Here is a 16,444-nt window from a genome sequence, read left to right as displayed (position 1 = left end):
GTGGAGTTGGTAGTATCCCATCGGGCGCCTCGCCACGTGATAGATACAGGGTGTTTCAAAAATGACCAGTATATTTGAAACGGCAATAAAAACTAAACGAGCAGCGATAGAAATACACCGTTTGTTGCAATATGCTTGAGACAGCAGTACATTTTCAGGTGGACAAACTTTCAAAATTACGGTAGTTACAATTTTCAACAACAGATGGCACTGCAAGTGATGTGAAAGATATAGAAGACAACGCAGTCTGTGGGTGCGCCATTCTGTACGTCGTCTTTCTGCTGTAAGCATGTGCTGTTCACAACGTGCAAGTGTGCTGTGGACAACATGGTTTATTCCTTAGAACAGAGGATTTTTCTGGTGTTGGAATTCCACCGCCTAGAACACAGTGTTGTTGCAACAAGACGAAGTTTTCAACGGAGGTTTAATGTAACCAAAGGACCGAAAAGCGATACAATAAAGGATCTGTTTGAAAAATTTCAACGGACTGGGAACGTGACGGATGAACGTGCTGGAAAGGTAGGGCGACTGCGTACGGCAACCACAGAGGGCAACGCGCAGCTAGTGCAGCAGGTGATCCAACAGCGGCCTTGGGTTTCCGTTCGCCATGTTGCAGCTGCAGTCCAAATGACGCCAACGTCCACGTATCGTCTCATGCGCCAGAGTTTACACCTCTATCCATACAAAATTCAAACGCGGCAACCCCTCAGCGCCGCTACCATTGCTGCACGAGAGACATTCGCTAACGATATAGTGCACAGGATTGATGACAGCGATATGCATGTGGGCAGCATTTGGTTTACTGACGAAGCTTATTTTTACCTGGACGGCTTCGTCAATAAACAGAACTGGCGCATATGGGGAACCGAAAAGCCCCATGTTGCAGTCCCATCGTCCCTGCATCCTCAAAAAGTACTGGTCTGGGCCGCCATTTCCTCCAAAGGAATCATTGGCCCATTTTTCAGATCCGAAACGATTACTGCATCACGCTATCTGGACATTCTTCGTGAATTTGTGGCGGTACAAACTGCCTTAGATGACACTGCGAACACCTCGTGGTTATGCAAGATGGTGCCTGGCCACATCGCACGGCCGACGTCTTTAATTTCCTGAATGAATATTTCGATGATCGTGTGATTGCTTTGGGCTATCCGAAACATACAGGAGGCGGCGTGGATTGCCCTCCCTATCCGCCAGACATGAACCCCTGTGACTTCTTTCTGTGGGGACACTTGAAAGACCAGGTGTACCGCCAGAATCCAGAAACAATTGAACAGCTGAAGCAGTACATCTCATCTGCATGTGAAGCCATTCCGCCAGACACGTTGTCAAAGGTTTCGGGTAATTTCATTCAGAGACTACGCCATATTATTGCTACGCATGGTGGATATGTGGAAAATATCGTACTATAGAGTTTCCCAGACCACAGCGCCATCTGTTGTTGAAAATTGTAACTACTGTAATTTCGAAAGTTTGTCTGCCTGAAAATGTACTGTTGTCCCAAGCATATTGCAACAAACGGTGTATTTCTATCGCTGCTCGTTTAGTTCTTATTGCCGTTTCAAATGTACCGGTCATTTTTGAAACACCCTGTAGGAGAATGTTCACCGTATGTGGTGGACACCAAGAAAATAAAATGCCCGAGGCGGACCATAACTAGCAAACTACTGCCTTGCAGCTGAGAGTTGGGTCTTCAAAGGCTAAGGAAAGAAAACTTTGAGAAAAAAAATTCCTATCCTCCATTAGAGGTTAGATGTAGAGTTAATGGGCCACTCTGTAAAAAAAAACACCTGTTACGAAACGTCAACAGACAAAAGCCAGATGGATAAATAAGACAGACATGGAATGGACAAGGCAATGGAAGGCAGGAACCAAACGATGGAGACAAGAGAAGTAAGAAAAGAAAGAAAAAAATCGGATTTATTCATCAGTACTTGGAATGTGAGATCACTATACCGTCCAGGAGTTTTGAAAGTGAAGCTAGACCAAATAATGAACCTGAACCAGAGCACCATAGTATAACACTAACGTGCCGTGAAACAAGCTAATGTCACCCTCTGGGAGGATTTTGAAAATTGAACACGCGTGTGTCTTATCGACAAAGGTATCGGACTTTAATTCTGAATTTGGTGAAATTAACAGAAAAAAATCAAAGGGCCTTTAACCTTGGGAGTTAATGGAAGTGATAACATCAAAACTGAATGAAAAAATGAACGGTCGTCAGCCCGATTAGGCACATTATTTTAGAAGTATACGTTTAAGAAAACTGAATATTGGTTATTCAAGTTACTTTCGTTGAGCTTTCCCTCTGAATAGCAAACAGGATAAAATCTGACACGGTGCACTCTGAACTGTGTTTAGCAGCAGTTACCAATAACGCACACGTCAGTAAATTATAAGAAGTAACTTTGCACCAAGCTTATACCAATGACAGCTACACTCAAGAGCATTACTTAATCAAATACTTAAATTTTACTGCATGAAGTGCAGAACTAAATTTGGACATGAGGGGCTTTTATCTTAACTGACACAAAAATCAATAAGATGAATAATCTCATAAATACACTGTTTAAGCCCCTCTACAAACATCAGTATTCCCTAGCAACTGTAGTACTTCAAATTTTCTCCTAATAAGTGGAGAATATGATGGAGACACGTCAACTAGTATAGTTTCTCTAGTCAACTCTCTCTGATTATTACAGTAAAAAAGGCTAATTCAAAAAGATAATCATTCACTTCACTTGGAGTAGTACATAATTTACTTTGTAAGAGAATAAAACCCAACACTTGGCTTAATTAACTTCAAAAAAGGAACCATTCATGATAGAAACCAAAACCACACTATTTTTGAAAATGAACTTAACTTACTTGCCCTTTTATCACCTGTGAAGAAGGTATTTTAGTCAATAATATTTACACACTCTTGCACTGTATTCCTACAAAACTATACTTTGTAATAAATTAAGCCTAGTTTAGCAAAATCCTATCTAACTTCACTTTTGTGGTTTTAATTTTAACTTTTACTACTCCTTTTACATTAGGCAAAAATCACTTTAAAACACTTGAATGCAAGAATTCTTCATTTAAATCAGGATACTCGGTTTTAGTGTCACTTAGGTGCGGACCCTGTATAGGTTCATGATCAGGATAGAAAATATGGTTCTGGACACAAATTTGTTTTTGTGATTAATATTCAAACCACACACAAATTAACTGGTCCATGCCCATATACATTACTGCATGTATGAAGTTAGTGAAGCAGTGGCGAAGACTGGTGGCAAGCGACATGGCGGCTAACTGTACTCACAGCTCGTGATGTTCGAATTATGAGTTAACGAACATTTCGCTCTCATTTCAGTATATGGTCGAAAGACTCAGCTTTAAGGAATTGTGAAACGAACCCTGCCGTCCAGAACCGCGTGCCACAAAGAGCACAGATTCAGCACGAGACGGGGAAATTCACAGGCGTCTATTGTCTATTGAGGCTTAAGTGCTGTAGTGTGTGTGTGAGACAGACGAGCACCCATGTCATACGGAAACCCAGTGGAAGCCGTTTGTGGCCAAGGAGATGTAGCAGTGTTAAATATGGCGGACCTAAGATCGGCCATAAAGGGAAATATTTATGAAAACTATTTAATACTGTAGTAATGCAGGGAATGAAGCCACAGTAATTTTAATCTACCATCATTCATAAATTATCATGGTGATCCCAATAAAACTTGACTATCGATCATATCTATAACAGTTTAGCGTTTACAGTTAAAGTGAAATTCACAAGTTTTGTAACAAAGATCTCAATGCTAAAATCTGAACGCTTTAATCAATCTTAACGATCGACATTTCATATAGAAGCACATCATTAAAATGACAAATGTTGTAAATATCAACTCTGTAACTTCATTTGTTTAAAAGATATAGTAAATTTAAATTATCATTATTTTCAGTTAAGCATCAGATCATCATTTCCTCCACACAAAACACAATGAAAGATGACAAGTATGACACCTTCTTGAATCATTAGGTAATAGAATATTTGTTGTAAAATTTAGTGCATAACAGTTACTTTTGTTCTTTATTTATTTATCAGAAAGCACATTGGTGCAAGGCTACTGGTCGTGACGTTTATAGCAAAGAAGGAAATTGTAATGGTTTTACGTAAAATAATTTCACAATGGATATTACTGTTACTTTATCTAGCACGTGAAAGTGGTCAAGCTTAGATTATTTAAATATTTTAAAATGTAAAATAATGTAAAATAAGCTGTAGCCAATCAGATGGCTATAAAATAATGTAGAATAAGCTGTAGCCAATCAGATGGGCGGCTTCAGGAGAGGGAACTGCCCTAGTCAGTTGAGCGAGGATATTCGGCGCGTAGGAAACGCGGCCAGGGACGGGCAGAGGGACAGTGCTGGTGCAGACGCGAAAGCGGACAGTTCGGCTGGAGACACCAAAGGGTACAGTTCGGATTGAGACGCGAAAGCGGACGGTCTGTCTTTAGGCAGCTAGGAAGTGAAACGACTTAGAAAATTTCGCGTTGTGTGGTATCGCGGGACTTAGTCTCTGAGTGGTGAGCAGCTGCGCGCCTGATGTGAACTCGTAACTTTTTGGGTAAATGTTGACGTGGAGTACTGGACTTGTGTTCCGCGATGACACTGTGAATGATCGAACTGTGTCAAATGGTTAAGTGCTCAAGTGTAGTAGCAATTCTAAATACGACCACTTCGCTGTTTGTTTGCTTTCTGAATAAACATTATTTTAACCAAATCGCAACTGTGTGGCCTACATCATTTATGGGTCATTAGTTTAGTTCACGATATTATTATTACTGTTATTATATGTTATATTAACTTTCTATTTCGCAAACTTGCCATAAGCCAGACAATTTAACCAAAGGGTCACAAGTGTCTAATTTAGGGCGTGTTATGCGACACATGAAGAGTTTGACAGAGCACTGAAAGACCTGAGTCGAAACAAGGCCCCGGGAGTAGACAACATTCCATTAGAACTACTGGCGGCCTCAGGAGAGCCAGTCATGACAAAACTCTACCATCTGGTGAGCAAGATGTATGAGACAGGCGAAATACCCTCAGACTTCAAGAAGAATATAATAATTCCAATCCCAAAGAAAGCAGGTGTTGACAGATGTGAAAATTACCGAACTATCAGTTTAATAAGTCACAGCTGCAAAATACTAACGCGAATTCTTTACAGACGAATGGAAAAACTGGTAGAAGCGGACCTCGGGGAAGATCAGTTTGGATTCCGTAGAAATGTTGGAACACGTGAGGCAATACTAACCTTACGACTTATCTTAGAAGAAAGATTAAGGAAAGGCAAACCTATGTTTCTAGCATTTGTAGACTTAGAGAAAGCTTTTGACAATGTTAACTGGAATACTCTCTTTCAAATTCTGAAGGTGGCAGGGGTAAAATACAGGGAACGAAAGGCTATTTACAATTTGTACAGAAACCAGAAGGTAGTTATAAGAGTCGAGGGGCATGAAAGGGAAGCAGTGGTTGGGAAAGGAGTGAGACAGGGTTGTAGCCTCTCCCCGATGTTATTCAATCTGTATATTGAGCAAGCAGTAAAGGAAACAAAAGAAAAATTCAGAGTAGGTATTAAAATTCAAGGAGAAGAAGTAAAGACTTTGAGGTTCGCCGATGACATTGTAATTCTGTCAGAGACAGCAAAAGACTTGGAAGAGCAGTTGAACGGAATGGACAGTGTCTTGAAAGGAGGATATAAGATGAACATCAACAAAAGCAAAACGAGGATAATGGAATGTAGTCAAATTAAATCGGGTGATGCTGAGGGAATTAGATTAGGAAATGAGACACCTAAAGTAGTAAAGGAGTTTTGCTATTTAGGGAGTAAAATAACTGATTATGGTCGAAGTAGAGAGGATATAAAATGTAGGCTGGACTCTTCTGAAGAAGAGAAATTTGTTAACGTCGAGTATAGATTTAAGTGTCAGGAAGTCGTTTCTGAAAGTATTTGTATGGAGTGTAGCCATGTATGGAAGTGAAACATGGACGATAACTAGTTTGGACAAGAAGAGAATAGAAGCTTTCGAAATGTGGTGCTACAGAAGAATGCTGAAGATAAGGTGGGTAGATCACGTAACTAATGAGGAGGTATTGAATAGGATTGGGGAGAAGAGAAGTTTGTGGCACAACTTGACTAGAAGAAGGGATCGGTTGGTAGGACATGTTTTGAGGCATCAAGGGATCACAAATTTAGCATTGGAGGGCAGCGTGGATGGTAAAAATCGTAGAGGGATACCAAGAGATGAATACACTAAGCAGATTCAGAAGGATGTAGGTTGCAGTAGGTACTGGGAGAGGAAGAAGCTTGCACAGGATAGAGTAGCATGGAGAGCTGCATCAAACCAGTATCAGGACTGAAGACCACAACAACATGCGACACGTGCCGTTCAACCCCTAGACGAGTTTGAGCCAACACATTTCGACGAAGAGGAACCACATGTGAGCCCGAACACCTATGGGATCCTGCAACCCAGGGTGAATTCCAAGTTCCAGCGACAGGCAACAAGCGGAAAGGTGACGAAGAGCGTAGAGGAAAAAGAAGTTCTAAGAACATCACCGACTGGGCGAGCATCAGCCATCAGGCATCGGGAGTCGGGAGTCGGAGTATGCAGGATCGATGACTCGTTCCCGGCCTAGGAGGACGTAACACCGCGACTCTCTTCTCTTAACGATGGAGCAATATCGGAGAAGAAGCTGAGTAGCACCGTAGTGTAGTGGTTGTGATACTAAAGTGTTGCATGGAGGGTCGTGAGTTCAAAACTCAACTGGACTAAACAATTTTAATTTCTATATTCGGTTCGAGTACATTCTAGCAGTATCCACAAATGCCAAACAACATTGTACTGGAATGTTCTGTAGCTGTATGTATGCTGTATTTGTTCTGGCCGGAGGCAGTTCGCTCCGCGCTCTTGTATGTGCAAATGCTGAATAAACCTTCGTTAAGTGAAGTTAGTGTTCGTCATTCATCTAATTACACCTTCTTCTACGTGACAATATTCCGAGGTCTTAATATTTTCCAGCGTGATTGCGAAGACCCGTTTTTGCCACTGAAAAGCTCTTGTCTACGAGTAGCGTATTTCACATGTAGTGCAGTAAATTTTATATTGACGCTACAGTTAGTATATTAGATGTTTTTCAATATAGTAGTCACGCTGCCGATATTTAAGCCTCGCAAAACCGAGGGAGGGGAAGGGCGTTTTTTATGCGAATCTTTTGAAATATTATAATCTAGTCGTGTACTTTATATTTTAAAATGTTGAAAAATTATTTATTGGTTTTAATTATTTGTTACATCAGAAACCGTAATTGTTTTGAATTAAAAAAAAAAAAAACGTAACCCAGAAACATAGTTTTTAGTGATGTATGTGACAATACACAACAGATATCATATTCATATTTTCATTTTCAGGACACTTCTTACACATCCATATAACATTAAGGAATATACTGTGTATAAAACTCAACGACAATGAACGAAATCTCTATTTTTTAAATTTTTTGTGGTGGTCATAAACTATCCCTCCTCTCTGTTTATACCTTACAGAAAATGCGTTGGTATTGCTAAGATAGTGCTATGATACATTTTCAGACGCTACTTATACGTAAGTACTTGTTTCAGAAGATGTTATTAATGAAAGTTAACAAGTAACGAAATTTATTTTTTCTTTAATTTGTAAGTGGTGGTCACAAAGTACGCCCTTCTCCCCCCACCCCCTCTCTTTCTTGGTAGTACACATTACAGAAAATGCGTTGTTACTGGAAGGGTCCAGTTCCATGCACACTTCGTTCTTAGTTCCCATAGTGTTACCTGTGCAACGTCCTTGTTGACGTAGGATCTACTATTACACATTTAGCATGGCTTACTTTTTTTACTTTGTGTTATTATTTTTTGAAACTTCCTGGCAGATTAAAACTGTGTGCCGGACCGAGACTCGAACTCGGGACCTTTGCCTTTCGCGGGCAAGTGCTCTACCGACTGAGATACCCAAGCACGACTCACGCCCCATCTTCACAGCTTTAATTCCGCCAGTACCTCGTCTCCTACCTTCCAAACTTCACAGAAGCTCTCCTGCGAGCCTTGCAAACTAGCACTCCTGGAAGAAAGGATATTGCGGAGACATGGCTTAGCTACAGCCTGGGGGATGCTTGGGTAGCTCAGTCGGTAGAGCACTTGCCCGCGAAAGGCAAAGGTCCCGAGTTCGAGTCTCGGTCCGCCACACAGTTTTAATCTGCCAGGAAGTTTCATATCAGCACACACTCCGCTGTAGAGTGAAAATTCCATTCTTATTATTTTTTGTTAATAATAGACAATGAATTCGTTTACTTTGGGAAATTTAACCATCTTTCATTACCACGCAATGACTTTACGATATAGGCCTACTGTTCATATGTAACATCCTTCAACCTAACAGCCACACTTGCCTTATAATGCTAAAACGTGGCTTTATAAACGATTGTGGCGGCGCACTATTTCTCCCAACCTATAGCCGGCCCACCAATTAACCGGCACTTCACACGCTTCCGACAATCTGACGAGTGGCTCTGAACATCGAGGACACCTGTGGGCGGCTACACTCGGATTCCTCCCGTTCTTCTGCCCAGTAGGCAGGGATGTTTCTGGACTTTACATTAAAAAACTCCAAGTTTTGTAGCAACGACGTCACTGTCTTTCCTCTTGTGGCTAGTAACAATAACGTTTTACGTCACTTGGCGCCGGCCACAGACCCTTTGTGAGAGGGGACCGCTGTTGTAGCATTCCAACCTGCAGAAACCCACTGACGTTGCTATTCTCATGGGCAAGATTCAAGTTCGCCTCGTTCTCTGAGATGTGCCTTTTTGTGACCATCTTCTACTGTGATGCCGTACAGTAGCATCTGGTCGGTTGGTGGAGTCGCCAGTTAACTCTCTGGAGTGAAACTACTCCCCTAGAACAGTTGCCCAGAGCCTCTGCAGTTGGCAGGCATCTGCCATTACCGTTTAAGTCTGGTCACCTAAACGCTACCACTTTTGCCTGTTCTCTGCAGTGTGTCCCTCATTTACTATCTTTGAATGCCCTTACTGGCTTCTGTCAGCCTTAAGTCATTACACAATCAGTGTTCACAGGTTCACTACACTCGTTGTTTAGTAATTTTGAAGTGATAGCTATAACAGATGACAAGCACATTTGCACTGCACGAATTGGGCTTGTAAGGTAATTTTCATTATACATTTCGCCTTCGTTTAGGCAGCGAGTATGCATCACATTCAATCTGTGCTAGTTACAAATGCTGTATAGAAAACGACACCATTGCGTTTGCGAAAGTTATGCCATGGCAGTACCTAAGGTTTACAAGCTAGATTGTTTTGTACAGGGACTCATATTGGAAAATTTGGTATAAATTCAGAGTGAAATTTGTTCATATATTGAAACTTCCTGGCAGATTAAAACTGTGTACCGGACTGAGACTCGAACTCAGGACCTTTGCCTTTCGCGGGCAAGTGCTCTACCGGGCGTACGTGATAACACATCCGTTCAAGTTGATCGTTGATTCCTTGACTCAGTTTTTTTTATTACAGAGAGCACGCAGCCCTCTGACCGAACACACTGAGCTACCGTGCCGGCAGCCAACTGAGCTACCCAAGCACGACTCACGCCCCGTCCTCACAGCTTTACTTCCGCCAGTACCTCGTCCCCTACCTTCCAAACTTTACGGAAGCTAAGCCATGTCTCCGCAACATCCTTTCTTTCAGGAGTGCTAGTCCTGCATGGTTTGCAGGAGATCTTCTGTAAAGTTTGGAAGGTAGGAGACGAAGTACTGGCGGAAGTAAAGATGTGAGGACGGGGCGTGAGTCATTCTTGGATAGCTCAGTTGGTAGAGCACTTGCCCGCGAAAGGCAAAGGTCCTGAGTTCGAGTCTCGGTCCGGCACACAGTTTTAATCTGCCAGGAAGTTTCATATCAGCGCACACTCTGCTACAGAGTGAATATCTCATTCTTGTTCATAATTTGTTTGAAGTTGCACTTAAAGTTTTACAAGATGTAGTAGGCTTTCAAGGTCACAGTAGAACTTCTCGTGTTGGTCCCAACCCAAGTGTACGCATGGAGGGGCTCCATTACTCGTGTAAGTAAAAACACACGAAACACAATTCCTGAGGCCTCACAAGAATATGAAGGAAGTTCAGTATCTACCTGCTGCAGCACCTCCAAAATGTCTTCAAATCTGAGAACAATAAGCGAGATTTCAGAGATGAGAAGAAGGTCAGTGAGGAGTGGGGAAGGTGAGCCACAATGGCTGGCTTGCTCGCTGCGACTCACCAATGTGGGCGCGCCAGCACCGAATTGGCCGACTTACCGATGCGAGGTGCGCGGGCGCCGCCCTCTAGCCACCAGCTGAGGTAGACCAGCACCGTGCAGTGCGCCAACACTGAGATGGCGACCAGTGCCAGCCGCTCGCCACATGCCGAAGGCAGCCACAGTGCCGACAGCGTCAACACCGTCAGTGCTGCAACAGCGGCGCCACCTTAACCTTTACCATTCTCGCTACAGCACCTAAACCAAACTGTCTTACTGCTATCACTCAGCCTCTTCTACACCTCTTGTAAACTCGAATCCCAACTACCTACAGTCTCTCCCGTCCTCGAGAACTCTGGCTCACTCCCACAGCCCTGTCAATGTGTCTTACCTTACCTTCATCTCTGAACACACTGTGACTTTCTCCGGCAGCATTTAAACAGCCATCCTCTACCCTCCCAGACCACAAACACCCCCCCCCCCCCTCCCGAACCAAAACGTAACCTACCCATCCGAAATGAAGGTTCCAATCCATCCTTTCCTTGCCCAACTGGCATTGCAACTCCTAACCCCTACATTACACCCATCAATTCCTGCTAACATAAATATCCCATACTAATCCCTACCCACAATTACCAAGAGCCCCAAGAACATCACCCTCAAAATGAAGGAATGTAGATCACACTATCATTGTCATGCATAAACATTTTTAATTAGTTTCTCAATCTTTTTTAAATTAAAATTATAAAATGTACAATCCATTGGATGAAGAAAGGCAATTTGCTGCTATCATTCCATCCTTAGTAGGGTGAATATAAATGAATGCAAAATTTAAAAAGGCGCTACAGCTTTACCAACCTCATTTCTATGCATATTAAATAAAATGCTCAACCAATGACGTAACTTGTGGTTCACACTTGAATGAAATATTTGTGATTTATACCATCTGAGATACTCCCGTAAAACAGTCTTTGCCAAAACCTGAAATACCCATGCACATCCCACTCCATCTGAACACCTCAGTGCGTCCTATCCCCACCACAGACGACATAATACGTTTCATCACAACTGTTCTCTATGGTTCGTACGGCACCTCCCGTCGGAGGTTTGAGTCCTCCCTCGGGCATGGCTGCGAGTGTTATCCTTAGCGCAAGTTAGTTTAAGTTAGGTTAAGTAGTGTGTAAGTCTAGGGATCGATGACCTCAGCAGCTTGGTCTCACAATACCTCACCACAGATTTCCAAAAGACTGTCCTCCAAAATATCCATCCATTTGAGTGACCCTACATCCCTCATGACATCACACTGGCGGCTCAGTCCATATTTCACTTTAATTACTCCAGCACATGTACACAGACCCACTCCCACTTCTTTTCCTCCCGTCTAGATGCCCTTATCTGATCCCTGTTTCACTACCATACACAACATATCCAATCCTGTTGTAGCAAATCCTGTAACCTGTTCTTGACGACTACCCTAGCCCTGGGACTAAAAGTGAGAGATTTCCATCTCCAATCACCTGCATTAGATCTCCATCCATTTTTTCTCTACTTTTGATCTTATTCCATAAACCTGTCTACCAGGAATGGTCCAGTCTCCAAACACCATACACCAGCTGACACCGGGTTCCCGGGTTCGATTCCCGGCGGGGTCAGGGATTTTCTCTGCCTCGTGATGACTGGGTGTTGTGTGATGTCCTTAGGTTGGTTAGGTTTAAGTAGTTCTAAGTTCTAGGGGACTGATGACCGTAGATGTTAAGTCCCATAGTGCTCAGAGCCTTTTGAACCAGCTGACATACAAAAGCACGAACTTTTATCATTCACCTAAAAATCAATGCAAAAGTGATCACATAGGAATCCATCACCATCAGATCGGTTTTCAATAATATCACTCTATGTTTCATAATTATATATTTATTTTAACAATGTGTTTCAAGAAACTGCACGAATTAAGAGATATTTACATTCTACTGAGAGCTTCCCTTTTGTGCAAATGAAATAACACTGAAAAAAAATCCGCAGTTCTACAATGTTCTGTACATAAATAACCTATTCAACAACGTCATTTACACCACGAGATTCTTTGCGAATGGTGATGAAACATGTAGAAACGTAGCAATGCTACAAATTTCTGGAAGACCTGCCAATCTTGCCTGTTAACTCTCACCATAAACATATGTATCGCATTGTGCACAAGGAGGCAGAAAGACGTGTTGTTGTTTGATTGCACGATTTCGGGCAACCGCAGGAAACAGTCACACCATTAAAAGTATATGGGAGTAAGCGTATGTGACAGAAATGCCGTACGCCAGACTCAAGACACATTAATATGAAGAGTTACCGGCAAACAGACAGCATCTACGGTATACGTAGCCCACAAAACTCTCGATCAATCGACACTTTACCATTGCTGCCCAGTCTTGAACTCGATTTATAGAGGAAACAGAGAAGGTACATGGAAGGAGCAGTGCATTTCGTCACTGGTTCTCATCCAAATTCACTGAGAACGTTGCAAGACAGGATGTGTGGTTTACCGTTAAAATTCGAAGGGTGCTCGTTTCTTAAAGAGTCAACCAATATATTGCTTCCTGCTACATACATCTCGCAAAGAGATCACGAAGCTAAATGCAGAGACTTTCTGTTTTATCATGATCTCTGAAAGCCAGCGGTTGCTTACATAAAAGATTTGTGACGTCAACTACAACTTTCATGATGTCTCAGTTAGCTTTCACTTCATTGTTGTGTCTGATTTTCATCAGTCTGTAATGTTCATTAAGTAGCTCTGAAATACTAAATGCTTCTTTGGATAATTCCTTATATGAAATAAAACTACTTGGATGATTTTTAGAAGACGTATACCACGCTAAACCTCTAGACAGTGTCTTCAGATAATCGTAATTCTCAGCAGACCGTACAGTTTCTCTTGTACTTAACCGCAAACATGGCCAACAGAATAATTTTCGTTTTGTAGGGCTAGCACATAACCACTAGTGCTACACATTCCATGAACTTTGGAATGCACATCTTTTGAACTTATCTTTATGAAAAAGCTGTAGGGGCAGTGTTAGACGTCCTTCCTTCAAAATTTCGTGTCGTTCACTTTCACATCCCATTGAAAAGGAAACCTCCTCCAAGGAATGAACGATGCCCTCACTCGAAAGCGTTACGTCAGTACTTGTACAAGGTTGGGCTTCATCTATTCTTACTGCACACGGGACAACTACTGCACACGAGACAATTGCTGTTAGAGAAACCTAGACAGGCGGCACCACACCTACTGGCCTCCAATGCCACGTAGGCGCATGGCCACACGCCTGCGATAGCCTGTACCCCCTCTACTGTTCACAACAGTGAAGTCATGGTTACCATGGCAACCGAGCATTTACAGGCAGTCTGGCACATGCGTGACCTCCTCACCATATGCTTCACGCTGCCGTCTGCCTTACGTTAAGGTTTAGCTTTCACCCTTTGACTTGCTCTCTGTTGCTGGTGGTTTAGAAAAAAAAAAAGACAAGCTAACATCTTTTGCCCTCGCTAACAAATGTGCTTAAAGAGTTATTGCAGAAATACTTATTGTTATTGGCATTCCTATTTCTAATACAGAAAAGTGAGGAGACCCAGCTTCTCTTGCCTCTTCTGATCACCCACCACTGGTGTATACAAGTGCTGTGTTTGGCATTGTACAGATCCCAGTATGAGGGAGGAGGCTCCAATCATCACATATGCTCCACCCTATCATCGGACTTCAATAAATTGGTTTTAACCAATTTTGTTACCGATACAAATGTGTAATACTACTGTACAGTATATAATTTCTTCAAAGTCTCAGGTAGTCTCCCACATGTCAGCATTATCAGCTGATGATAATAAACATACTGTACACTTCTGACATCGTCAGCAAGGGGACGATCAGTAGCATTATGGACACTGAATGAATTTTCAACTTCTAAGATTGCTAAAATCATTCATGTAGATACCATTTTTGACAAATTCTGTTGCTATCATCGGATCTGCAAAAGATGGGACCGAATATGCTGAAAATGCTATGGCACAGCAACTAGCGTAACAGATTACATGATTATATCCAAGATTTGCAATACATGGAATGACAACATGCCTGTGTTTACATCTTTACACAATCTTCTCCTAGAGTATAGTAAGTGGGGCTGTGCAGTTGGTATTGCGAGCTATGTTAGAAGTTGGCATGTCAGTTTTAAAATAACAGCTATGTACACACATGTTATTGCACTGAGTACAAGTGCTCACATTCATCACCATTTTACAACTGGTATATGTCAGCATACACATTCTTAGTGATAGATAACTACAACAGACGGCACAGCAGTATGTTATCATCTCACATTACATAAAGGCATGGACCTACTATTCCATGTAGTTACATATGCCTAAATTATTATCGTAATATGTAAGATGGGTCTGTACTCTACAGTTTTAATAAAAAAGTGTCACTAAAATTATGTGCAGCACTCATAAAACATTATTTCTACATAAAACTTATTATATCATTTTAGAAACTCTTTTAGAAAAATTTTAAAGACATGTTATTTATACCAAATCACACAATACGACAACCTATAACCACTTAAAAGCTCTCTATGTACATCTTATGGTATCATATGTTGATTGATTTTAATACAACCTGGAATAGCTCGATATCTACAGGCACAGATACGATATTTCATCAAAAATGCAGTCAAAGCATATACGATGGCTATCCACAAAGTACATTACGTTTTGGAATTAAAAATAAATAAAGTATTGGAATTTTTTTTAATGATATACAGATGAAAGCCACACTTCAATACTACTTTTCTACATAGTTGCCATTTAAATTAAAGCGCTTATCGTAGCGATGGACGAGCTTGGAAATTCCTTCGTCGTAAAATTCGGCCGCCTGCGCCTTCAGCCACGTGGTTACCTCTTCTTGAAGCTGTACGTCGTCATCAAAACGTTGCATAGCTAACCGCTTCTTCATTGCTGGGAATAAGTGGAAGTCGCTCGGTGCCAGGTCGGGACTGTACGGCGGATGAGGAAACAACTCCCACTTAAAAGATTCGAGAACTTCACGAGTGACATTTGCCGTGTGGGCCCGGGCGTTGTCGTGAATCAGCAAGATCTTTGAGCCCAACTTTCCCTTGCGTTTGTTTTGTATTGTTCTTCTGAGGTTGTGCAGAGTTTGCAATACCTTTGAGAGTTTATTGTAGTGCCTCTTTCCAGGAAATCAACAAAAATCGTATTTCTACCGGGTTACTGATTAATCACGTGGTTGAAGACGCAGGCGGCCGAATTTTACGACGAAGGAATTTCCAAGCTCGTCCATCACTACGATAAGTGACTTAATTTAAATGGCAACTATGTAGAAAAGTAGTATTTAAGTGTGGCTTTCATCTGGACATAATAAAAAAATTTCCAATACTTTATTTATTTTTAATTCCAAAACGTAATGTACTTCGTGGATAGCCCTCGTATATATATACTAATAATGGAGCTATTTAATGTTTGTGCTTTTGTTATCAGTTAAGATGTTTACATGCGCTTATACACAAAAACAGATCACTCAAGGTCTACGTGAAATCTCGTCACCTGACGCCTCTGAGTCATCTGATCACCTGATATCTGGCTGATCACTCTTCCAATGTTTAATGTAGCCAATGTACAATTATTACACTATAGTGGATTGCAGTCGCTCTTAGACTGAGCCCATGATCTAGCATAACAGCTCACTCTTACAACTGCATGTGCTAAAACAAATGTGTTCAAACAACAGTCAACCTAGACAACTAATGTCAAAAATACCATCATATAACAGAATATGACCACTGGCTAGATCATCATTATTTTAAAACCATTTTTGCAACAAATCCTTAAGACAAATTTCTGTACAGAATTGCATTATATGCCAATCTTTATCTAAAAACTTTTCTAAAATATTTCTAAAAATATTTTAATAATTCTTAATATCAAATTACATAAGATAAATCTATAACTTTTTAAAAAAAATCCTATGTATGCCTCATAATGTTCTATGTGAGCTAATTTTATTACACGCATAAACTCGAAATCAAAGGTGTAATCAATAAATTATGACATTCTTCATCTGGAAAATATA

General features: G+C 41.4%; 1 protein-coding gene across 2 annotated transcripts in view; it reads right to left on the bottom strand.

The window, feature by feature from the left end:
* LOC124615700 (neuronal acetylcholine receptor subunit alpha-4-like) overlaps positions 1-16,444 on the bottom strand; it is a 187,584-nt gene that overhangs the window by 39,701 nt on the left and 131,439 nt on the right. For both annotated transcript variants that reach the window (XM_047143739.1, XM_047143738.1), the window contains one exon: positions 10,379-10,528. In XM_047143739.1, coding sequence (XP_046999695.1) covers positions 10,379-10,528 — 150 coding nt within the window. The remainder of the gene's footprint in view (positions 1-10,378; positions 10,529-16,444) is intronic.

Source organism: Schistocerca americana, chromosome 5 (genome assembly GCF_021461395.2).
Source record: "Schistocerca americana isolate TAMUIC-IGC-003095 chromosome 5, iqSchAmer2.1, whole genome shotgun sequence".
Taxonomy (NCBI): Eukaryota; Metazoa; Arthropoda; class Insecta; order Orthoptera; family Acrididae; genus Schistocerca; species Schistocerca americana.
This window is presented reverse-complemented; position numbering and strand designations above follow the sequence as displayed.